A 21,056-nucleotide genomic window follows, 5' to 3' on the forward strand; every position below is an offset into this window, starting at 1 on the left:
TAATGCTTCCTCATAGCACATTTGGAGGAGCCAGTTGGGATTGGTATTAGGAGTAGCAGGACTCTTTATATTGTGATGCAGAAGTCAGAGCCTGCATAGGCTAGACCTGTCAGAGCAAGTACCAAAGACAGAGGGAGTCGGATATATACAAGCTTTGGAGCCAAGCAGCCTGAGTTCAGATCACCTCTGCTACCTATTTGTTATTGAACTTGGGTGAGTCATTTAATTGGCCTGTGCTTTGATTTCCTTATTCATGAAACAGATAATAGCAATACCCACATATAAAATAATTTGTATGAGGATTATATAAAATAAGATGAAAGAAGAGAGCATTGTTCCTGGGTAGAGACTAAGTACTCAATGTTCTTTACATATCTTACCGTTATTTTCCTTATCAGAGCTGCTTCTCTCTTTTTCTTCCTTAGGCTAAATGCTGCGTCATGGTTCTGTCCTTGGAACCAACAAGGAGAGCTAGTGGGAGTCGTAGAATATCAGGATGATAGCGCTGAAGGAGATTTTTGAAATCCCAGCTTACTGATTTTCAGGCTGAGCTCTGTGGGACCGGGGGGGGGGGGGGGGTCTCTGTCAAGGTGCCTGAAGAGCGGGGAGGAAGGGCTTGCAGCTCAGGACCCACCCTTTCTTTCACCAGAGCAGCTCCCTTTTAACCATTTGATGTATTGAATTCCCATAAAAAATTTCTCTTAAAGAAAGTTTTCCAACATGGAACACCAAGGGGGACAGAAAAAGGTGGGAAACCACTGAATTTTAGTTCAGTCTTCTCACTGTACCTGCTAGAGGTGTAGTGACTGATAATTAGCTCCTTAACTCTGGTGTGTTTATGAAGCAGGCAGTTGTAAATCAGCCTTTCAGATGGAAAGCCATCCCCCTTGCTCACCAAGTTCACCTTCCATTCCTTGGTGTTTTGTTCTTATTGTCTGTCTCTTGTGCATTTTGCTGGATGGGAGACTGAACCCTCCCCCAAGAATACGTGACTTGTAACCTTGCTTAATGGCTTCTAACTCACTTAGGGATAATTTGCCTTGCACAGGTCACCTATCCTTTATGGCTGGCCTAATGTTCACCTCAGTGTAGGGCAGCCCAGGCTCCAACATCAATAATAGACTGACACATCTCACCCCGGACAGAGGTCACGCCAATAGCACTCTTATGTCACACACTCAATTACAGTGAATCCTTTTAAAAGCACTTTCCTTCAAAGGCTACCCTCATCGAGATCCATTGTTAAGGCCGAAAATGTTAAAAAAAAGAAAAAGAATTTTGCCTCACGGGGACCTTCTCAAATAAATCCAGCGAGAGGAATCTCATTCCTGCTGAGAGAATGGGGTTATTTAGTTTTGTGAAATGAACACCATTTATCCTTATTTTCCCTCCAAGCACCTCTAACTTGGTAGCTGCAAGTACTTTTCATGGTGTCACACTGTGATCATCAATAATCAGAAGATACATTTTTTGCTCGGAAGCAGTGCACTTTTCAAAGTTGAACACATTACCACAGCATTATATCACTTAATAGAGAGATCATTAGGTCCTGGCGAGCCCTCTCAGCTTGAAGGCTCCAGCAACACGCGCAGAGTCTGGACGTGCTTGAGCTGAGATGAGCCTTCCCTTCCCCATCAGTGCCCAGCTCCCCACAGCCAATAGCTCCTAAACAGCGTTGGTGCGCATGCTCCTGCTCCCGAAGACGGGATGGCCCCGCCCAGATGTGAGTATCCGGGATCCCCTGGAAGGTGACTGATCCTAGTTTCTTACCTTCTTCCTCTCTCCCAAGAGAAATCTTACAGGAGATCCAGAGGCTGCGGCTAGAGCATGAACAAGCCTCTCAGCCCACCCCAGAGAAGGCGCAGCAAAACCCCACTCTGCTGGCCGAGCTCCGGCTCCTCAGGTAAGAGGGGGAGCCCCAGGCCTCTTGGGGCGTGCAAGTGATGGGGATCTTCAAAAAGTCCAACAGCGTCTAACCAGGAAACAGTCCTCAGCCACCCGAGCTGCTGACATACATATGTGTGCTTTTTCTTTTTTAATAGAACATCCCTAATTTCTGGTATTTGGGGGGTTTCAAGGATGCTGTTTATATTTTATTCTTTCATTTGACACGGAGAAGGGGAAACAGTGCTCTTTAGAAACAAAATCTCTCACTGGAAAAAAAAAAAAGGTGAATTCAACTCTTTCTTGTTATTTGCACTGCCGACAACGTGTTTATGATACAAGTGATCAACAAAACAAACACATGAACAGCTAAATAAACATCACAGGTTTGTACACTTAAAAATTTACCTATAAGCCATAAAAAGGAGTCTGATTTTCTCTGATTCATGGTCTGTAATAGCTTTACATGCTTAAAGAACAGACCTCATACCTTCTTGCTCTGCAAATGAATTAAAACACCTGGTATTGTCTAGTCTGGCACCAGAAAACATCTGAGATGGAAAGGACCCTAGAAGGTCATCTGGTCCCACCCCTGAATTTCAGTGCACTTCTCAGAGTCAGAACGGTGGAGAGCAGCCGAGGACCTCAGCGCCTCCCACTGTGCCCAGGTGCGAAAGGGTGGGTGCCAAGGGCTGCCCCCCAGGCCGGCTTAGCTCCATGCCTTGACTATGGCACATACTCAAACCTGTTTGTATAGCAAACAACACAAGCATAAATTCAAAGCCATTGCCTCAGAAATGTCATATTTCACGAGGCACTTGGACTTAGCAAGCATGACATTCCTTCCATCTTCCAGTTTGGGTGTATGCAAAATTCTGAGGCATACTTTTTATAGGAAGTACAGATGCCTCTTCTCAGAAACCCTTGTCAGAATTAGAGTGCTGTTGACTTCTTCCATACAGAACAACTACATTAAGCAGGTTCTGTATGGCTGTGTGTGGATTTTACCACAGATGTTTCTGGGGGGTCCATCCCAGCCCTGCTCTTCAGACATGTTAACATCCAGGCACCGCAGGCTACAGGCTCTGCCTGCTCCCAGCGAGGCTCCACGCTTGCTCTCCCCAGGCTCGTGCACCTGTCTAGATGGCAGGCCCGCCCAAGGCATGAGTTATAGAAGGGAGATCTATGGAAGCTGCAACCTGGGAGAGCTGCTTGATGTGAACAGATCATGTCATACTTTGAAATAACAAAATAATTTAATGGAAGAATCAGAAATTCTTCCTTTTCAAATGATAGAATCTCTGGTCCTACCTTCAGGGAGATGTGTTAGAAATCCTTGCACATCCTACTACACCATCTCCCAGAAGGGATGAACATGGGAAGGAAAAAGTGATATTTCATATCATCATCCTCAAAGGCATATAAAAGTAAATGCCTGCTTGAAAGAATCTTTGCCTAATAGGATTATGTAGGCCCTCCAGGCTCACAAGTTGCAAGTCTAACATAGACAGAAATATAACTGAATAAACCAACTTAGAAATAGAGTAATCATTCATCTACGCATCAAGGTACCTTGTCTCTGTCTAGAATGTTCATTATACCTCTTCCATTGATTGCCCCATTCTCTGTTGGAGGCATGATGACTAGGAATTTTTCATAAATATTTTCATCAGATCCCCTCCTTAGCATTTGCTTTTTGAAAGTCTTTGGTTCTATTTGGATGATGCAGTCTGAGAAGGCACCTTGATGTGCCTGGGTCACTGATGATAGTTTTCCAACTGATATTTCTTCCCTCCTTGACATTACTATCTTGGAATAGACTGATAATTCTAACCACCCTCCTGGCCCTGCCTTGTGGGCCCTCCCATAGACCCAGCCAAGCCCAAACCTATGCTGAGGAGTCTGGCTCTGTGAGAAACTTCAGTATTTGGGGGGCTCACTGTCAGCCAGTGGCCCATACCAGAGGCCAGAGGCCTGAGGCCTGAGACACCTAAATCCCAACGGATTTGTTTGCCTGCCTCCATATTCTACACATTTCTTCTACCTGGATATTTCTTGAGATGCTGATAAGCCACTTAGTCCATACCAAGCACTTTCACAATTTGGGGATTTCAGAGAAACCCTGACATCCCAGGTTAAGAGAGCTCCTTTGGGTAGTCTAACTTTTATTCTTTAGACATTTTGGACTCTAAAACAATGGCCTCTTCCACAGTTACTTTGGCCTTAGTTCACACTGAGGGGTGGCTATGTGAAGCTGCCATGGGAACTCTTTGATAGAGATCTTCTCCCTCCATTGCAGCCTGCCTGGGTCTCTTATTGAGAAACTAAAAGGAGAAATTTCTTTCAGCTGGGGAACAGGCAAGGGGACAAAGAAACAGAGCTCTGCTTTTCATGAACACATAGTTTATTTTTATCTTAAGAGCACTATGACCTTTCTAAATAATCACATGTCCATTTGCACATGAGCCGCAAGAAAGCTGCAAGCCAGGATTGCAACCCAGATCTGGCAACTGAATGGGATCAAGTGATGGACAGTTCTGTGTACTAATCTGACACTTCCTATGCACTAAGCTCTACATACACTGTCCCAGGTAATTGCTGTAACAAAGCCGGGAGATGGACACTATTATTTTACTCTTTGTATAGATATGGAAACTGAGATTCACAGAAGCTAAATAATTTGCCCAAGATCCCACACAGTGAGTAACACAGGTGGATTCCATCTCCTCTTCGTGGGTCTTAATTATCTCCTGCTGGACTGTTATTACTCAATTGATTCCTGTCCTCTGGTCCATCTACACTGCTTTCAGATTTATCTTTCCTCATTTTATTATTCATTTAGTTCACTCAGTAAATATTTCTAAAATGCAGTATGCCCAGAATTGAGTTGAGAAAGATACTGTCCTGGTCTCGCAGAATGTGTGGTCCAGTAGGAAAATGACATAAATCAAATTACTGCACAAATAAGAAGATAATTACAAACTGAGATAAGTGCTATAAGGAATCTTACTTTTAAATAGAGACATAATTATCAAACCTGCCCTTCACTGCAGTCAGAAAAGAGTACCATGAAGAAGGATTGTTTGAGTTGAAGTATGAAAGATGAATACATAGGAAATGGGGATTAAGGGTAGCAGAGGGGCTGGAACAGCTGATGAAGGGTGCCCTGGAAGAGAGACCAGATGTGCAATGACCAAATGGCAGTAGCGAAATCTGGCACTTTTTTTAGGAACTGAAAGATCGATAGGCCTAGAATGCAGTGAATGAAGGGGTGTACGGTAAGAGATGGAGCTGAAGATGTAGGTAGGGGTAGACCACGATGCTGTGGCCTCACAAACCATCTTGAGGATATTGCTCTTAATCCCAAAACAGGAAGCCATGAAGGATGATAGTTACATATCGAGCCAATACAGTGAGTTAGATTGTAAAGTCAGACTCACATGAATCAGAGATCTTACTCCAGTACTGAATTTTACTAATAACTTCAAGAATACAGGCAATCAAGAGGCAGAGATGAAGCAGAGAAAGGTCTGGAATATTCCATATGGTCCCTGAGGTCTTTCCCTTCTACATTTGGGTAGAGTTTTTGAGGGAGATTTTGCAAATTTATCTAGCGAGCCGTCCTTAAACTTCTACCACCATTTGGAACTGGGCATCTTATTTGGTATCACCATATATAGCAATTTGTTTGAATTTTTATTGTATGCTCGCCATCACTGTTTTGAACTTATTTCTCCTCTCTCCTCCTCTTTCACCCAAGGAGAAAAACCGTATCCTACTCATTATTTTATTTACAGTGTCTTAAAACAAAAGTGCTGAATGGATGTTTGTGGGATGAATGGATAAGCTGCAAAACTTGAAGAGATAGCTACAGAAGTGTGTTTGCAAAGACAATACCATCTTGTAAGACGAAGAAAACGTTTATTAAAACTGTGAAGCAACTAACTTCACACTACAAATCTCACAGGGGAAAAAAGTATAATTTCCATGTCTACACCTTGCCCAAAAAATAAGCATTTTATTTTATACCCCCAAAATTACATTACTTTCAATGTATATAAAATTATTCTTGAAGAAAACTTGCTAATATAAGTTGAATTTTTTGTTCTCTTAATTAAAAATGAAAGTATAATCTCTGCTGCAAGTCTGTAGTTTCCAGAGTTGAATTTAATAGACTAGTTTAATTTTTTAATTATTTTTTGGGAAACAACATAAAGTTGAGTACTTTTTGTTTTACCACAAAGTGATATATTTTTAAAACTACCATTGTCTCTTTTCACTGCAGTTTCATGAATGACGGTATATTTTTTAACTTTTTACTTTGGAACAATGTTAAGCCTACAAAAGAGTTGTAAGAATATCACAATGAATGTCCTTCTACACTTCACCTAGTGATTGCAAACATTTTACCACATCCTTCTCTATCTCCCTCTGTATGTTAATATATAACAATTACATACACATTTTTGATGAGTCATTTGAGAGTAAGTTGCAGACGTCATAACCCTTTACCCCTAAGTACTCCTGTGTATGTTTCCTAGGTAAAAATGTATTCTCTTATATAACCATGGCACCATCATCATATTCAGGCAAGTTAATATTGATGTTTATTATTATCTAATAGACAATCTATATTAAAATTTTGCCTGTTGTCCTAACATTGTCCTAAGAGAAAGCAGGGTTGTTTTTTTCCTTAAGATTTTATTTATTTATTTGAATAAGCACGAGTGGGAGGGGCAGAAGAGGAGGGAGAGAGAGAATCTCAAGCAGACTCCCTCCTGAGCACAGAGCCCAATGCGGGGCTCGATCCCAGGATACTGAAACCAAGAGTAAGACCCTTTACCTAACTGCGCCAACCAGATGCGCCAAGCGAAAGTAGGTTTTAACACACATGCAAAATTAGAAATAATCTGGCAGAATCTCAGAATAAAAGGCATTCTTTTAGAGATGTAATACATTAAGCTCTATGAAAATAAAATCACTACTTAGTCCTTGTTTTCTTGTTCCTACTTGGAACCATAGAAGCTACACCACAAATTTGTTAATCAGACCCACATTTGGTAGCCACTTAGAGAGAAGATTAAATAAACACTTATAGAGAAGATTAAATAAAGACATTATTAAGTGAATTTTTTAAAAAATTGAATTCAATCAAATGCATGAAAGAGTAGATGTCAGGGGCACCTGGGTGGCTCAGTCGGTTAAGCGTCTGCCTTCTGCTCAGGTCATGATCTCAGGGTCCTGGGATGGAGCCCCACCTTGGGCTCTCTGCTCAGCGGGGAGTCTGCTTCTCCTTCTCCCTCTGTGCTCTCTCTCTCTTGCTCTCTGTCAAATAAGTAAATAAAATCTTTTAAAAAAGAAAGATTTGTTTTGAAAGATTACTACTATAAGAAAAAAGTACAGGGTACCTGGGTGGCTCAGTTGGTTAAGCATCTGCCTTCGGCTCAGGTCATGATCCCAGGGTCCTGGGATCGAGTCCCGCATCAGGCTCCCTGCTCAGCGGAGAGCCTGCTTCTCCCTCTCCCTCTGCCTGCCGCTCTGCCTACTTGTGCTCTCTCTCTATCTCTCTGTCAAATAAATAAATAAAATCTTTTAAAAAAGAAAGAAAGAAGTACAAATAAGTGTTTTTTAATGTTGATTAATTCTAAATTAATACCAGTTAACTTTCTCTCATAGTTTTTAGATGCCTTTCTTAGTATTTCTTATCTACAATATTGGAATTTTACTGCAACCCTCTTCACAAAGTGCTTCTCTGACCAAAAATCCAAAAATTACAGAGCAATATCTGGAAGAGAACTGGAAATATATCAGAAACATTCTCTATCCTTCTGCCAAGCCCTATCGTGGGTATATTTGGAACATGATGTGCAGACAAGGTCAAAGATAAAACAGCTAGTGGATTTGTCATTGAAGAATATTTTTGAATGGAGCAAGGCTTTCAAAATTAGAATGTTGCAGCCCTGGAAGACAAAGACTAAAATAAAATACCATTAAAGTCTATAAAATCATGATGTTCCTTGTCCTTTGGGACTCAGAAAAGAGGAAACTGTAAAGAAAATCAAAGGAAGGAATGCTCTGAGAGTAAGCCTTAAGTGGCAATAAAAGCCAAAAATACAAATATATCCAAAAAGAGTTGAGACATGTTTATAAATTTTAAATTCATAAATCATTAGAGAAAGCCTGTATCAAAGCAAATTAGAAATGTTTCATTAATATCCATAACCTGTCCTCCCACAAAATATCTTTCAATTGGATGAGTCATTGACCTATGTCAGCATGACATTTTTATATTGTCAGTTTTTCATTTCAGAGTCTCTGCTCTAGCTCCACTTAATATTATGCCTATGCCATTGAGACTGGGCATATCAATTCATACATTAGCCCATGGTTAAAGCATCCACACATTTTTAAAATATAAGTTCCAGTATCTCAAACTCAGACAAAAGCCTTTGGGACAAGGGAAAAAATTGTATGTATTATTCACTAATGATCATGAAATAACAGATTTGCAATTGACTTGAAAAATATACATAGACATCAGAAATGTGAACCATTAACATTCTTCCCCATACTGTTTCATTTCTTTTCTCTCTTTCAAAGGTATATTTGGTACCTCTTAGTGTCAATATAAATGACAGAGTAGAGATTGTCCTTTGTGGTTTCCATTCTTGCTGACAGTTTAATAGAAGTTCTGCAAAACAAACAAAATTAAACAAACACAAATCTTATAGGTTATTTTCAGTTAGAACAATTGTGTAGGAACTCCTTTATTCTGACTTTGCTTTATATAAAGTCAAACCCAAAGCAGAAAACTTAAATTGACTATAAAAATTCTGTACTATGAATATTTCACCTCTGAAAGGCACTGCATTGCATACAAAGAATGGAAGAAATGAAAAATGAACTCTTAAAATCCAATTTCCAAATACTAAGGTATTGGTATTTCCTTTGAGATTTACAAAAGGGTCCTTGGGTTTGGAGGATCTATGGGATTGACCCTTTTCAGTGACAGTTTGGCTTTTGGGTTTGTTGTCTCAGGGAGCTCAGTGGCAGAGCACAGGGCCCAGGACATAGTAAGCATTCAGAAAAGAGTTCACTAAATGGTTAATTCAAGGTAGAAGTGGGGGAGGGGAGGGAATATCCAATAGGATTCTAATTCTATTTTAGTACGACTTCTAAGAAACAAATGTACACCTCATGTTCATTCATTTGACAACATCTCCGTGCCTGGAAACCATGTCAGAGATCCAGAGATGCCCTTTTTCTGGTGGTCCACTCCTGCCACAAGACTGAGAAATGTGATCAGCTCAGTGGGTTGAATGCTGTTCTGATGACAACTGCTTCTTTCTTAGACAGCGCAAGGATGAGCTGGAACAGAGAATGTCTGCTCTCCAGGAGAGCCGGAGAGAGCTAATGGTCCAGTTAGAAGGTCTCATGAAGCTACTAAAGGTAAGACGTTCGAGTAAATATTTCCTAGACCTCTGACTGTGGCATTTTGTAAAAAATCTTTCACATATAATGTGCAATGGTTTTTCCAATGACTATATGTGATTAGCCCCAGAATATGGCTTCAGTCTCAGATACAGGATCTTTTCTTAGATACATCAAATGATAGCAGTCAATGACAAGGCTCATTCTTCTCCATTTCCTGGAACCAGACCACTGACGTCCTTCAAAGGACAACTTCTTGGCTTATTTCCAGTTCCTATGTCCTTGAAAATAATAAAACTGAATTTATTTAGGAATACTTTACATTTAATAGCTTCAGTAATTCTGAATAAAGTGAACAGAAGCTAATGTCTAATTCAGAAAATGAAGATATAGCCATGAAATTTTGGGGGTGACTACTTTTATTAAGAGTAATAACTTAATTTCGGTGAAATATTTCATCTCATCTGTGTGACTTTAGCAGCAAGTCACATAACTTCTATGAGTCTCAAATGCAAACTGTAAATAGGAATTTGCTCTCTTCAGGTAGAGGGTTTAATATGATGACCTAGGGAAGTGCTCTGCAGAGTGCTGTGATGTCATTCTCACTGGGAAGTAGCATTCTTCCTTTCATAAATCCCTATTCCCTTCTTCGGTATGTACTAAATCACATTCCACATCACAGGGAGACTAATGATGGCCCCTTGGCCACAGTTGGCTCAGTAGGGAAATCAGTGCTATGTGGTTATCCTGCCTGATGTAGACAAGCAGAAACCACTGTGAAGTGGAACTGGGACTTGCCAAAGGCAGGAACTGAAACTTCTGATGGAGTGAGGAAGGCCAGGTCCCTGGGGCAGCTCACCTGTGAGACAGACATCCATACTTCCGGTCCCTGGGTCTCCCACATCCCTGACACACCATCATTTATTGTTTGTCCCTTCTTTTTCTTTCTTTCCTTTTCTTTTTTCTCTCTTTCCTTTTCTTTTTTCTCTTTTCTTTCTCTCTTCCTTGTTCCTTTCTTCCCTTCTTTTATTTATTTAATAAATACTTGTTGAAACCTGTGTCCTGGCACGGATATAAGTGTGACACTTCTTTCTTTTGTTTTTCTCTGCTCTTTTTTTTTTATTCCTTAGTCAACTTTTCCTGCCATCAGTGTTGGGAATGCTTTATCTTCTCTAAACGAAATTTCCTTTTCAGACATGTAAGGCAAAGAACTCAGTTTTTGTGGTACTGTACGTATGAAGACAGGACTAGATAACTAATAACCTCTTACTGTTTCTGCCCTATTTTCTCATTTGATGATCCAGAAAAGCTCTTTCTGCTTTCCTTTTCAAATATACCAAATGAAGAGCGTCGATCTCATCTTTCCCTTCACTGAATGACAGGAAACCTTGAAAACAGCCCCCCACTTATATTCCCATAGCTTCTGTCACCATAGCGATGTGACAGGGGTCCATTTACCACCAGCCATCTTTGCATCCACCTAGCTAGCCTGCCCGAGCACAGTCTATCAGAACAGGATGTACAAACACCAGGAGAGAGGGATAGACCACATTGAAAGATGGATGGACAGAGGGAGGAAAGAGATGGTCTGTCTCAAATACCTAAATAGACGTGGAACTAAAAGTCACCAAGGTAGGAGAGGCTCCCATTAGAGCCATGTTGATGTTTCCCCCACCTTGCATTCCCTCACACTGTATACATGCTCTTGCTGGAACCCTGGGTAATCTAACTATTATTGATTCAATCTTTCTGTAGGAAGAAGAACTGAAGCAGGGAGTAAGTTATGTTCCCTACTGCAGGTCTTAACTAACTGTGGAGGGGCCTGCCATCCTGCTGTTTTTCTCATTGCTTTTGCCTCTAATGTATGTTCATGCTTCAGTTTGGAAAGAGAAAAAAAAAATCATACTAATTTGCTTCCCTTTCAATGTAGTGCTTGAATGGACACATATAAAATTTAGTGTTTTTTATAACTATTACTACTGTCGGCATCCAAACAAGAGCTATTACATCTTTTAGAAGAGGGAAAAAAAAAATTGTAATTTGTTGGAACCTTTCTAGATCTCCAGCAGTCTATGTTTCAAACCAGTCTCATGCTTTTCTGGGTTGTTGATCAGACCCTTCTCTTAGTAGAGAGACACCCACCGCCACCACTAAAGTTACATTAAGAGAAACCCGCAGCACTCAAGCTACCTTCTACATCCTCTCATGCTGTTGACCATTTAGTTCAGTTTCCATTTTAATGGAAAGGTGTGGGACCTCTTTGTATAGAAGTCAGCCAGTTGCATCTCTTTTCATTGCATAATTATTAAGCCCTGTCCTCCCCGTCACCAAAATGTATTCAATCTAAGAGAAACACTGTACTCAGCAAGTGTTCACTTCCCACTGTTTAGTTCTTGCAAGCAGAATTCCTACCATTGGTTCAAAATAATCTCAAGAGAACAGGTAACTTTCAGGCTTTTTCATATCACCAAGAACCTTCCTGCTCTGGGAGTTCACAAGGCCCTTACCTACATCTTCTCTGGAAACAGGAGCATTGTGACTCTCTAACCGTAGTCTAAACTGGAACCCTATGCCTGACCCTGTGGTCAGGTCCAGAGCCAGCAGAGGAAGTAGCATACTCAAAAAATAACAATAACAAAATAGAAGCAAAATAACAGCAGCTTTAATGTCCAGTGCATGTACCAAGCTGTGTATGACAGTATATCCCACTTGCTAGTGTTATCAGGAAGTTTCATATTATTTCCTGGGATCGATTAGAACCACAGCCTGTCCGATTTCAACGTACCTTTTATTCTTCTGTATTCTCTTTCCTGTTATTCATTGTGTGTGTTTGTGTGTAACAAAGAATGTTTGCAAAATGCTGGACACATTTTTACCTTTCATTCCCATGGTCTGTAAAAAAGGAAAGTGTGAAACTAATCTGTAATGTCAGACAATAAAGACAATGTATTACACTATTTTGTATTTTGTGAAAAAAATTACTTGACTAGAGTCAAATCTGAAAGAGAGGTAGTCCCCCCGGGTGAAGGACGGACACATATAGCCTGTATCGTTGCCTGTAAAGCCACACGCGGGGCATTGCTGTTGTACTTCCAGCACACTTAGATCATGCTAGAGAAAAATGCCTTGCTGTGCTAGCAGCTTCTCTTTGCAACAGCCTCTTTTCTTTCCTGTCTCTGACTTAGCATGTGCACAGAAAAAGGGAAAAAAAGGCTCAAATGTAACCTTCTTCCACTTAGTGGAGAGAGAGGGCAACCATCCTCTAGTCAGTCAGCCTCGCTTGAGCCAGAGGACCCCCTTTCCCACCTCTTCCCAGGCCACCCGTTCTGGAAAGGCTCAGTGGACCAGTGGGTTCATGAATCCATGGCTGCCCAGAGCCAAAGCACGGCTGCAGGCGTAGAACAGTATACTGCCTCCTTGCCTTCCAGCTCTTCCCATGGAGCCCTCCACGGCTCCGCGTCTCGGAGGCAGCCCTCAGTTGGGTCCTGCTGCAGGGGCTCTACAGGGCCCTCACTGGCAACACCCAGATGGCAGCAATGCACTCTCTGGGTGGGGAGACCGTTTACTCGTCTTTACTCCTTTGCTTTTTGCTTGTATACTCAAGCCTCTTCTCGAAAAGGACCCGAGGTATCTTACAACAACAGACATCAACAATGGCTTCATAAAATAAATCCAGAAAAATCAGAAACGAAAGAAAAGAAAATGCCAATATGCTCATCGTAAGGGACAAGGGTGTGCCTCTGAGCTTTTTGGCGAGGAGACCACACAAAAAAAAGGAAAACATATTTGGTGGTTTTATCAGAACCGAAATGCCAGTTCTCAAGGGACCAAAATTTCTGTTGGCATGAAATATAAGGAAGTCTTCCCTCGGAGCTTTAGAGAAGGAGTGCTAAGTAATAAAACGGATAAATGCAGCCGCAGATGTCAAGTGGCTGATTATTATACTGACCTTCAGTCAAAATTAAAGACAGAACCCTGTCTGGCCCGATCCGGAGCAGGCTGTTCTACAAGGAAATGAACTTATGCCATCCAAATACATAGACTTCCTTTGGTATAACATGATCTAAGGAGAGAATTTAGAGGTTTTAGTCTGGCGTCTGCTTCTAAATTCTGTTTTTATTTATGAGCCTTACCCCTTTGGGGACATTCTCTTTGTAAAATCAGATTTCAGACACTGCGCACAACAAATTGTGCTTGATTTAATAACCTCTACTTGCTTTATCATAAGTCTGTGTGGTTCAATGTATTTTACTATACTGGTATATATAATTCCTACTTATACTGTTTCTTGTTAGAGGTAACGCATGAATTTATTCCCCTTGAGGAGAGAACATGAATTTAAAAAAAAATAGTGCCTGTAATATAATATGATGATTATGGTATCATAAGCAATAAATTTTTTTTTACAAAACTTGCATCAAAATTATCCTACCCTCTTTCTTCTTTGTGTATTTTAAGATTTATTGAAGGAACCATAAGAAGAACACTCATAAAAAGCTTAATAATGAAGGCAGCTGGGGTGTAATTGCAGTTGACAGTATGTTTCAGAGTTTCTGGTAGACTTCCAGTGCCAAATATCACATCCCAATCTAAAACCAGATATCCCGGCTTTGAGTTCAGAATGTAAGGTCTCAATAAAAATTTTTGTAGAGAAACCGCTGGTGTTAGACCTGATTGTAGGGGGTCCCCGCTCTTCACTCACACCTGTAAGATCTTGAGTAAGTCAGTTGGCTTCCCGGGAATTTATTTCAAACACACTGATAATACATGGCTCACGGGACTGTTGCATAGATTTTCAAAGATAATGGATGTGAAAGCACTTTGTAAAATACTATATGCATGTCAGAGACTGGTATAAAACTGCGTATAGATGTATACACATGCGTCCAACAATATGTAAACTTCTCTAACTGGACCCATATTTTACACACACGCATGTACACACACACACACATACACACACACACACACACACACATATCCACTTCTCCTCCTTCCAGTTAACTAAGTGTCTCAGTCAGAGGAGGAAAGTGAAACATTTCAAATCCTACCTCCTGCCCCCATTTTCTTCTCTCTTTACAACTGGAGGCCCCGTGAACTCAGGAAATCCTGGTCGCTCAGGTTCCCACTTCTCCCAAACACATTATAGAACATGAACAGGCCAGAAATGACAAGTTCTACCGGCATCAGTTCACCTTCCTTTGTTCCCCTTGCGCATCCTCTCTGGTGGGTATCCTGGGGAGAGTGGTGATGCAATCACAGGTGGGGTAGGGGAGTGGCGGGGGGGAGTTCACCTCCTAAATAACCGACTGTGATATTAGGACTGACATCTAATGTTCAAAACATATCCTCTCAGACTCTCTCACTCTCTTACACAACCTTTTTTAAAATTAGGGATCAGTCCGTTAATTCTAGGAAAGTAAAAATTATTTCTCTACTTAAAAACCTGAGGAGATGACCTTCTAGTTCAGATTAAATCTAGCCCTTTTTATGGCATTAGAGACCCCCAAACCTGGCACCACCCCTCACCAGCCTCAGTCCCCTCCATTCCCCACAACGAACCTGGCTGGCACATCCACCATCCTGGCCTCCGCACCCTTCCCTTTCCTTGCTCATGACACTCCAAGGCCTAGAATGTTCTTCTCTCCTTGCAATACATCCTCTCTTCTGCCCCGAAATCGCCACTCTTAAGACCCAAGTCAAGTGATGCCTCCTGCCTGATCTGTCAGGATTAGTCACCTCACCTGTATCCCCACAGCACGGTGGACACAGCATTCCCTACAAGGATAGTCAGTGAATGTGTATCAGAAGAAAGGATGATAAGAGGGTTGAACATAGCCAAACACTGCTCTGCTGAACCTTCTCAGGCTGCTAAGGAAAACTAGGTGGACTGGGCTGTGTTCCCAGTCAAACCTGAGGCAGACTTTTCAGTCAGGGGGAGGGTGTACACCCCTGTCTCATGGTCATCTGCTCAGCTGTGGCTCCAGGCACTGTTGCTTCAGCGATTACACATTTGGTCCTTTCCCTGAAGCCTCCCTCATTTCTGGTGCTGAGAGGAAACCAAAATGCTCCCTGGTAAAGAATCAGAAAAATGTATGGATCTTGTCAGACTTCTTAAAAATTGATACAACAGCAAGTTGAGTGGACTCTGAGGATGGAGTGCAGAAATGAATTTTTCATTTATTCGCTGGGAAGTGAGCTATTTTTAATATGATGTATGTTTTCCTTCTTCCATAAATCAACTCTCCTCTCAGGAATTTTAGATCTATATATTGATCTGCATGGACCATTGTCCCTTAAGTCTTCTCTCCATTAATCATCAAGTAATTTCCAGGAAAGGATGTTCACAGAGATTACTCACTCTAACTCTTCTGAAGCTGTTAGCAAACAACCAGACTTCATGACCAGGCCAGAGGCCACCATCTACAGGGGTCACCACCTGAAAATGAAACCCAGTGATATCTCCACTGGTCTACCCCAATGCCAAGAGGCAACTGCCCTTTCCTAGTGACCCTAGAGAAAGAGCCGGAAGGAAGGCCAGAGATGACATTCCCAGTGGTAGGTCCCAGGAAGTGCATCAAACTGGACAAAGAGACATGATCAGCCAGGGAGCCAGGGCCTTCCCCTCCCCAGAGTCTGGACATGCCGTAGGCGTTGGGAGTTGCAGGGAAGATGCCACTGAATCTTGTCTCCAGCACAGAATCTCCACTTAAATTCTTCACATAATCAGACTGCTTGAAATTGCACCAATAAGAGATTCATTTAGGAGATGGTTGCTACCCATCATTCACACACTGGTGTAATTTAGATTCAGTCCGTTGTTTTTCCCTTAACACATAACTACTGTCAATTATTTTTCTCTTAACACAGAACCACTAATAGGGATTTTGAAGGAGGGAAGCAGGCAGAGAGAAGTGGGGAAAGTTGGTTTTGGAGACCAGGCATTATTAAGCAGAGCGTTAGGACTGGGAATGCCTCTAACACAGTTAGTGGGAGAGCTCAGGGCGTGAGAAGGGGAAAGAATCGCCGGAGGTAAGAGAATTACAAACAGGAAGGTTAGAAGGGCCAGGTTAGTGCCCAAAGGGGAGGGGGCAGCCCCACGGGCACCCTGTACTGGAGAGCCCAACGGAACGGGTGCAAGCAGCTCCAGGATAGCCATTAAAATACTGAAACGCACACCCACAGCCCCCATCTGAAATCACTGACTCCAGATATGTCCCAGGATTCAGAACCTCAATTTGCAGATAAGAGATTTGCACCTGCATTTCTGTAGCAATTGATAAACAGCCCACAGGCTCTTCCAGCCCTGGGGCGCTCATACTGCACCCCATGACCCGGGCAACTGAAAGGTATTGTCCAGCCCAGCCAGAGCCCTAGGTGCTACTCCAGCACCACTCACTGGTGGGTCCAGGTCCTGCACCTTCTCAGCCTTCACGCTGCTAAACCTTTCTCCCGTTAGTGAAGCCTGTAATGGGTGGTCCTCAGAAGCGGCTGTGAGGCTGTCGGAAAGCCCCAGGCTTGTAGACGAAAGGCTGAGAATCCACTTTGTTTCTGCCAATCTCTAGCTCAGAGGCTTTGGGTAACCCAGTTATCACCTCTGAGCCTCGGTTGGCTAACCTGAAAAATGGCAATATAATACTTCGTATCATTGCTAAGAGGATTAAATGAAATAGTTGGGGTTAAATTGCTTTATAGACTGCAAATTGCTATTCAAATATAAGCAACTATCATTCCTAGCACCAATTATGAGGAGAATGAAACCAAACAATGTATGTAAAAGTGCTTTGGCCCCTGCAAGTTACATATAAAAGTACAGTTGTATTATTATTATTATTATGAACCTCCTACCCCAGAAGAGGGTCTGGCTCCCCAGAGTTGAGAGGGTAAACCAGCTGTGTAGGCAAGAAGAACCTCCTTCCTTCAACTGTCCAACTTCCCATCCCAGTCCCTCCTCCCTGCTGTGTGACTGGTCTCTGCAGAAAAGGACAGGTAAGAAAGAGCAAGGAGCCCTGCCTAGAGAATGGTGCACAGGAGGGGTTCCCAGGGGGAAGCAGCCCTCAGGGCAGCAGAACTCCTTTGCGGGACCCTCAGCAGCCCAAACCCAGCCAGGTCCCTGCAGCCCAGGGCAGCCAGAGCATCTGTGCTCAGACCCCAGCCCAGGCTCTCCCACTCCACCTCCCGAGCAATCCTTTTTACCTCTCTGAGCGTTGCGATCCACACTTGCACATTTAGAGTAATGATGCCTATTTCATGGGTTGTGGAGAGAAATCAATGGGGAGGCACATGAAAACCCTTCTACCTGGCAAAGCACGATGTAAAAGTGAAGTCATTTCTTATCGGCATGGGGAGAAGGGGGATGCCATGGTAGCTCAGCAGAGGTTTCGTGGTTAATGAGACTGAGCTGGCAAAGTCTGCCAGGGAAAACCAGACCCATCCTTGAGCAGTCTGGGCCAACAGGCTGCCAAGCATCACACCAGCAGGCAAACTGCTCTTCCTTGGGCCCGGACAGACCATTCAAGGTACCGTTGAGAGTGAAGGAGTGGCACCCCCAGGCCATTGGTCATCACACGAGTTCTTTGCTCTGCTCTGTTCTGTTTTGTCTCATTTTTAATTCTAGATTTTTCTCAATACATAGATTTGACTTTTATGTGTGATGCTGAGCCCCAGAAAGCTAACAGCATGGCATTTTACAGGATTGATGTTGTGTGTTTTAACTGCAAGCAGAGACCCCACAGCAAGTCTAAATCGAATACTCCAGAGCACTGCTCTCATGGGTTTGAATGGGTTGATGCTGAATCTCTGGGCCTTGCTATGGAAGAGTCCTCCCTCTCCCTGGCCAGACCCAACAGACAAATGGAGTTTATGTGAACACCCAATCTTTGAGTATGCACCTGAGGGTTGCATTGCATTTCCTTACTCATGACTGGCTTCCTTTGTAAACTAATTATTATAACACGGAAAATCTTTCCAAGAAACTTCATTGTAGAGACAAAGCTGTGAAATTCAAGGTGTGAATGGTTTCATGCCTAGGACTGTAATGCAGACAGAAACGGCTTTTAGTTGTTTTCTACTTTTTTCTTCACTCGCTTTTAAATCTCCCTGTTCTCATTGCTAAAATAACTGCTTTTTCATAGACGAAGAGAAGGACATTCCCTATAGGAAATGTGGCCAAAAATCCCTACAGTAGCCAAAAATTAGAAACGAAGAGTTTTTTTCTCTTCCCCATCTGAATCCCTGAGTCACAGAGCAATTTGACGAAGTGAACTTTTACCAAAAAGTAGGGATGAAACAATTTATACCTCATTTGATTCTTTGAGACTCAATATGCACAATATTACATGGCATGATCTGGCCTATAAACTATCCTCTAAAGATTATGCCAGGACAGAGAGGTTGAAAATTTAGGAATTACACAAACCACATCCATCCCCAATAGTCTCCTAGTTTATATTTCAAACTTTGTCCTGAAACGTCTTTCTATTCTACGCAGAACTTCCTTGGAGGAAGAAACAGACACACCTTGTAATTCTCACTGCCTAACAGTAGCCTCATTACTTGGGCACACATCTCATGTACCATAGAACTACTCTACTAATATTCTTAACTCTCAACATGTAACCAAAACTCCAGATTATAGACAACGAGGTCCTGAATTATCTGCACCTGCAACTCAGGTTTAGGATTACCATCTCCATTACCCAGGACGTCCTCCTGCTTGGGAACCTCACTGTTACTGTTTTTAACATTTGGGAAGCTTTGGGAAAACACATTAATGCCTTGCGTTGTCTCTCCAGACGCAGGGGGCAGGTTCTCCTCGCTCCTCCCCCAGCCACACCATCAGCAGGCCCATCCCCATGCCGGTGCGCTCCGCGTCTGCCTGCTCCAGCCCGTCGCACACGCCCCAGGACTCCCTCACGGGGGTCGGGGGAGACGTTCAGGAGGCCTTTGCGCAAAGTAAGTGGGGCACTGGTGGGTGTGTTCTGCTTCTCTACGCCGCAGATAGGAGCCTGCGGTGTGCTGGGCGGTTAGAGGTCATCCTCGGAGCCACAGTGTGAATATAACAGCGTAGGCCTTGGTCACACTGGTCTGGAAACTCCTTAGGCTGATGTGTTTCTCACTTCACCTTCTTCTTCCTTCGGCTTCTCCAACCCGGCTCCATTTTTTATGAGTCTTTGCTCATCATGAAGGGAAGGGAAATCCTTCCACCAATATCCCAGGAACCTTTATAAATGATCTTATTTCCTGCTTTCTTCCCTTGATGGTAAAGCAAACTCAAGACTGAGGTTAAACGGTCCCAGCTGAAGTGGGATGTAGCCCTGCGGTGATCAAGCGGGGCGCTTCGCCATTTTACAGCTGCGCTCAAGAGTTGAGTCATTGCCTCTGCAACGTGGGGCCACGGGCGGCGGGGGGCGGGGGGGGGGGGTTCAGCCTCCGTAGTTAAGGGAGGAGCACAGAGAGTGATAAATAGAACAGTGCTCTCCCCCCTGCTGCCTTTTCCATTCATACACCACGGGTGGGGGGAAGGGGGGTCCTCAAGGCCAATGAGTTTGTTCATTTGGAAGTATTTTAACCCTTTTGAAACTTTTTCTTGCTATCGCTTTTTATATCTATAGAAAGTTCAAAAAAAAATCCTCATACAGACCCTCACCCTGCCAGTCTCATTCCCAAATTATTAAACAGTTTGGTCCTTCTCAACTTTTCCTTTATACATAAGTATATATGTTTACGTGTGTTTTTATAAACACCTACCTTCTTTTCCACACAAACGAGACCATGCATTGCATTGTGGTCTGCAATTTGCATTTTCTTTAAGTTAGCAATATATCATGAACATCCTTCCAGGTCCTCACATACAGATCTAAGGAAAGGGGAGATATATTCGATTACTAGTTTTAAGGCAAAAATAAATAAATAATAAGTAAGTGAAGTCAAAAGACAAAAAATAGGCGGAGGAAAACATTTCCAGTGTATGTGGCAATCAAGTTTCACAATTTCAGCTACACATCAAGCATATAGAGATCAATAAGAAAAAGTCCCAAAACAGAAACAGGTGAAGGATTTGGACAGAAGAAGCGCTATAAATTGCCAATAAAGATATAAAAAGATGTCCAATCTCACAAACTGTTGTAGAAATACAAATATCACCTCTCGCCTAGCAGATTAAAAAAAAAGTTCAACATTAGTAATAGGCAGAGATAGCAAGAGTGTGAGGAAAGAGACACTCTCATGCATTGTGTATGGGGATAGAATCTTACATTTTAAAGGAAGAGAATGATGTACTCTCTGCTCTGAGGGAGAGGGAAAGATCCATAAGAGGCCTTTTTCTTCTGAGAAAGAAAATAAGTTATACAAAATAACCTTTTTTTTAATTTTTAGAAGGAAAAAGGTCCTTTCTCTAATCATCTTGAAGAAATTTACAGTATTTTAAATTGAGCTTTCGGTTATCATTGTTTTATCTACTTTGTTTAATTTACATGTATTTATTATTTTACTTAGGTTTATTTTCTGAGAAATTACAGGATGAACCGTCACAGCTTGGAGGCAGCTCCTAGCTCCCAAAGAACTCATGCTACATGAGTTCAGCGGCAAGTGAGGTGTTTGGAATCTTGAGCCCTTTTTCTCCAAGATGTTAGGTGTTACCTCACACCCAAGCCAGCCCACAGATACCCATTTAACCCTTTGTGTGCCTGAAACATCATTGTAATCTTTGTCTACCACGGAGAACCATAGTCTGAGTTGCA

General features: G+C 42.3%; 1 protein-coding gene across 33 annotated transcripts in view; it reads left to right on the forward strand.

The window, feature by feature from the left end:
• The window catches only part of DTNA (dystrobrevin alpha), a 340,156-nt gene that overhangs the window by 305,845 nt on the left and 13,255 nt on the right, over positions 1-21,056 (forward strand). For 21 of the 33 annotated variants that reach the window (XM_027575980.2, XM_027575982.2, XM_027575981.2 and 18 more), the window contains 4 exons: positions 1,790-1,903; positions 9,237-9,333; positions 11,071-11,091; positions 19,110-19,269. In XM_027575980.2, coding sequence (XP_027431781.1) covers positions 1,790-1,903; positions 9,237-9,333; positions 11,071-11,091; positions 19,110-19,269 — 392 coding nt within the window. Of the gene's footprint in view, positions 1-1,789; positions 1,904-9,236; positions 9,334-11,070; positions 13,727-19,109; positions 19,270-21,056 lie in introns of those variants that run through there. The other 12 variants (XM_027575987.2, XM_027575994.2, XM_027575999.2 and 9 more) reach the window with 3 other exon arrangements.

The sequence above is a fragment of the Zalophus californianus genome, chromosome 14 (assembly GCF_009762305.2).
Source record: "Zalophus californianus isolate mZalCal1 chromosome 14, mZalCal1.pri.v2, whole genome shotgun sequence".
NCBI lineage: Eukaryota > Metazoa > Chordata > Mammalia > Carnivora > Otariidae > Zalophus > Zalophus californianus.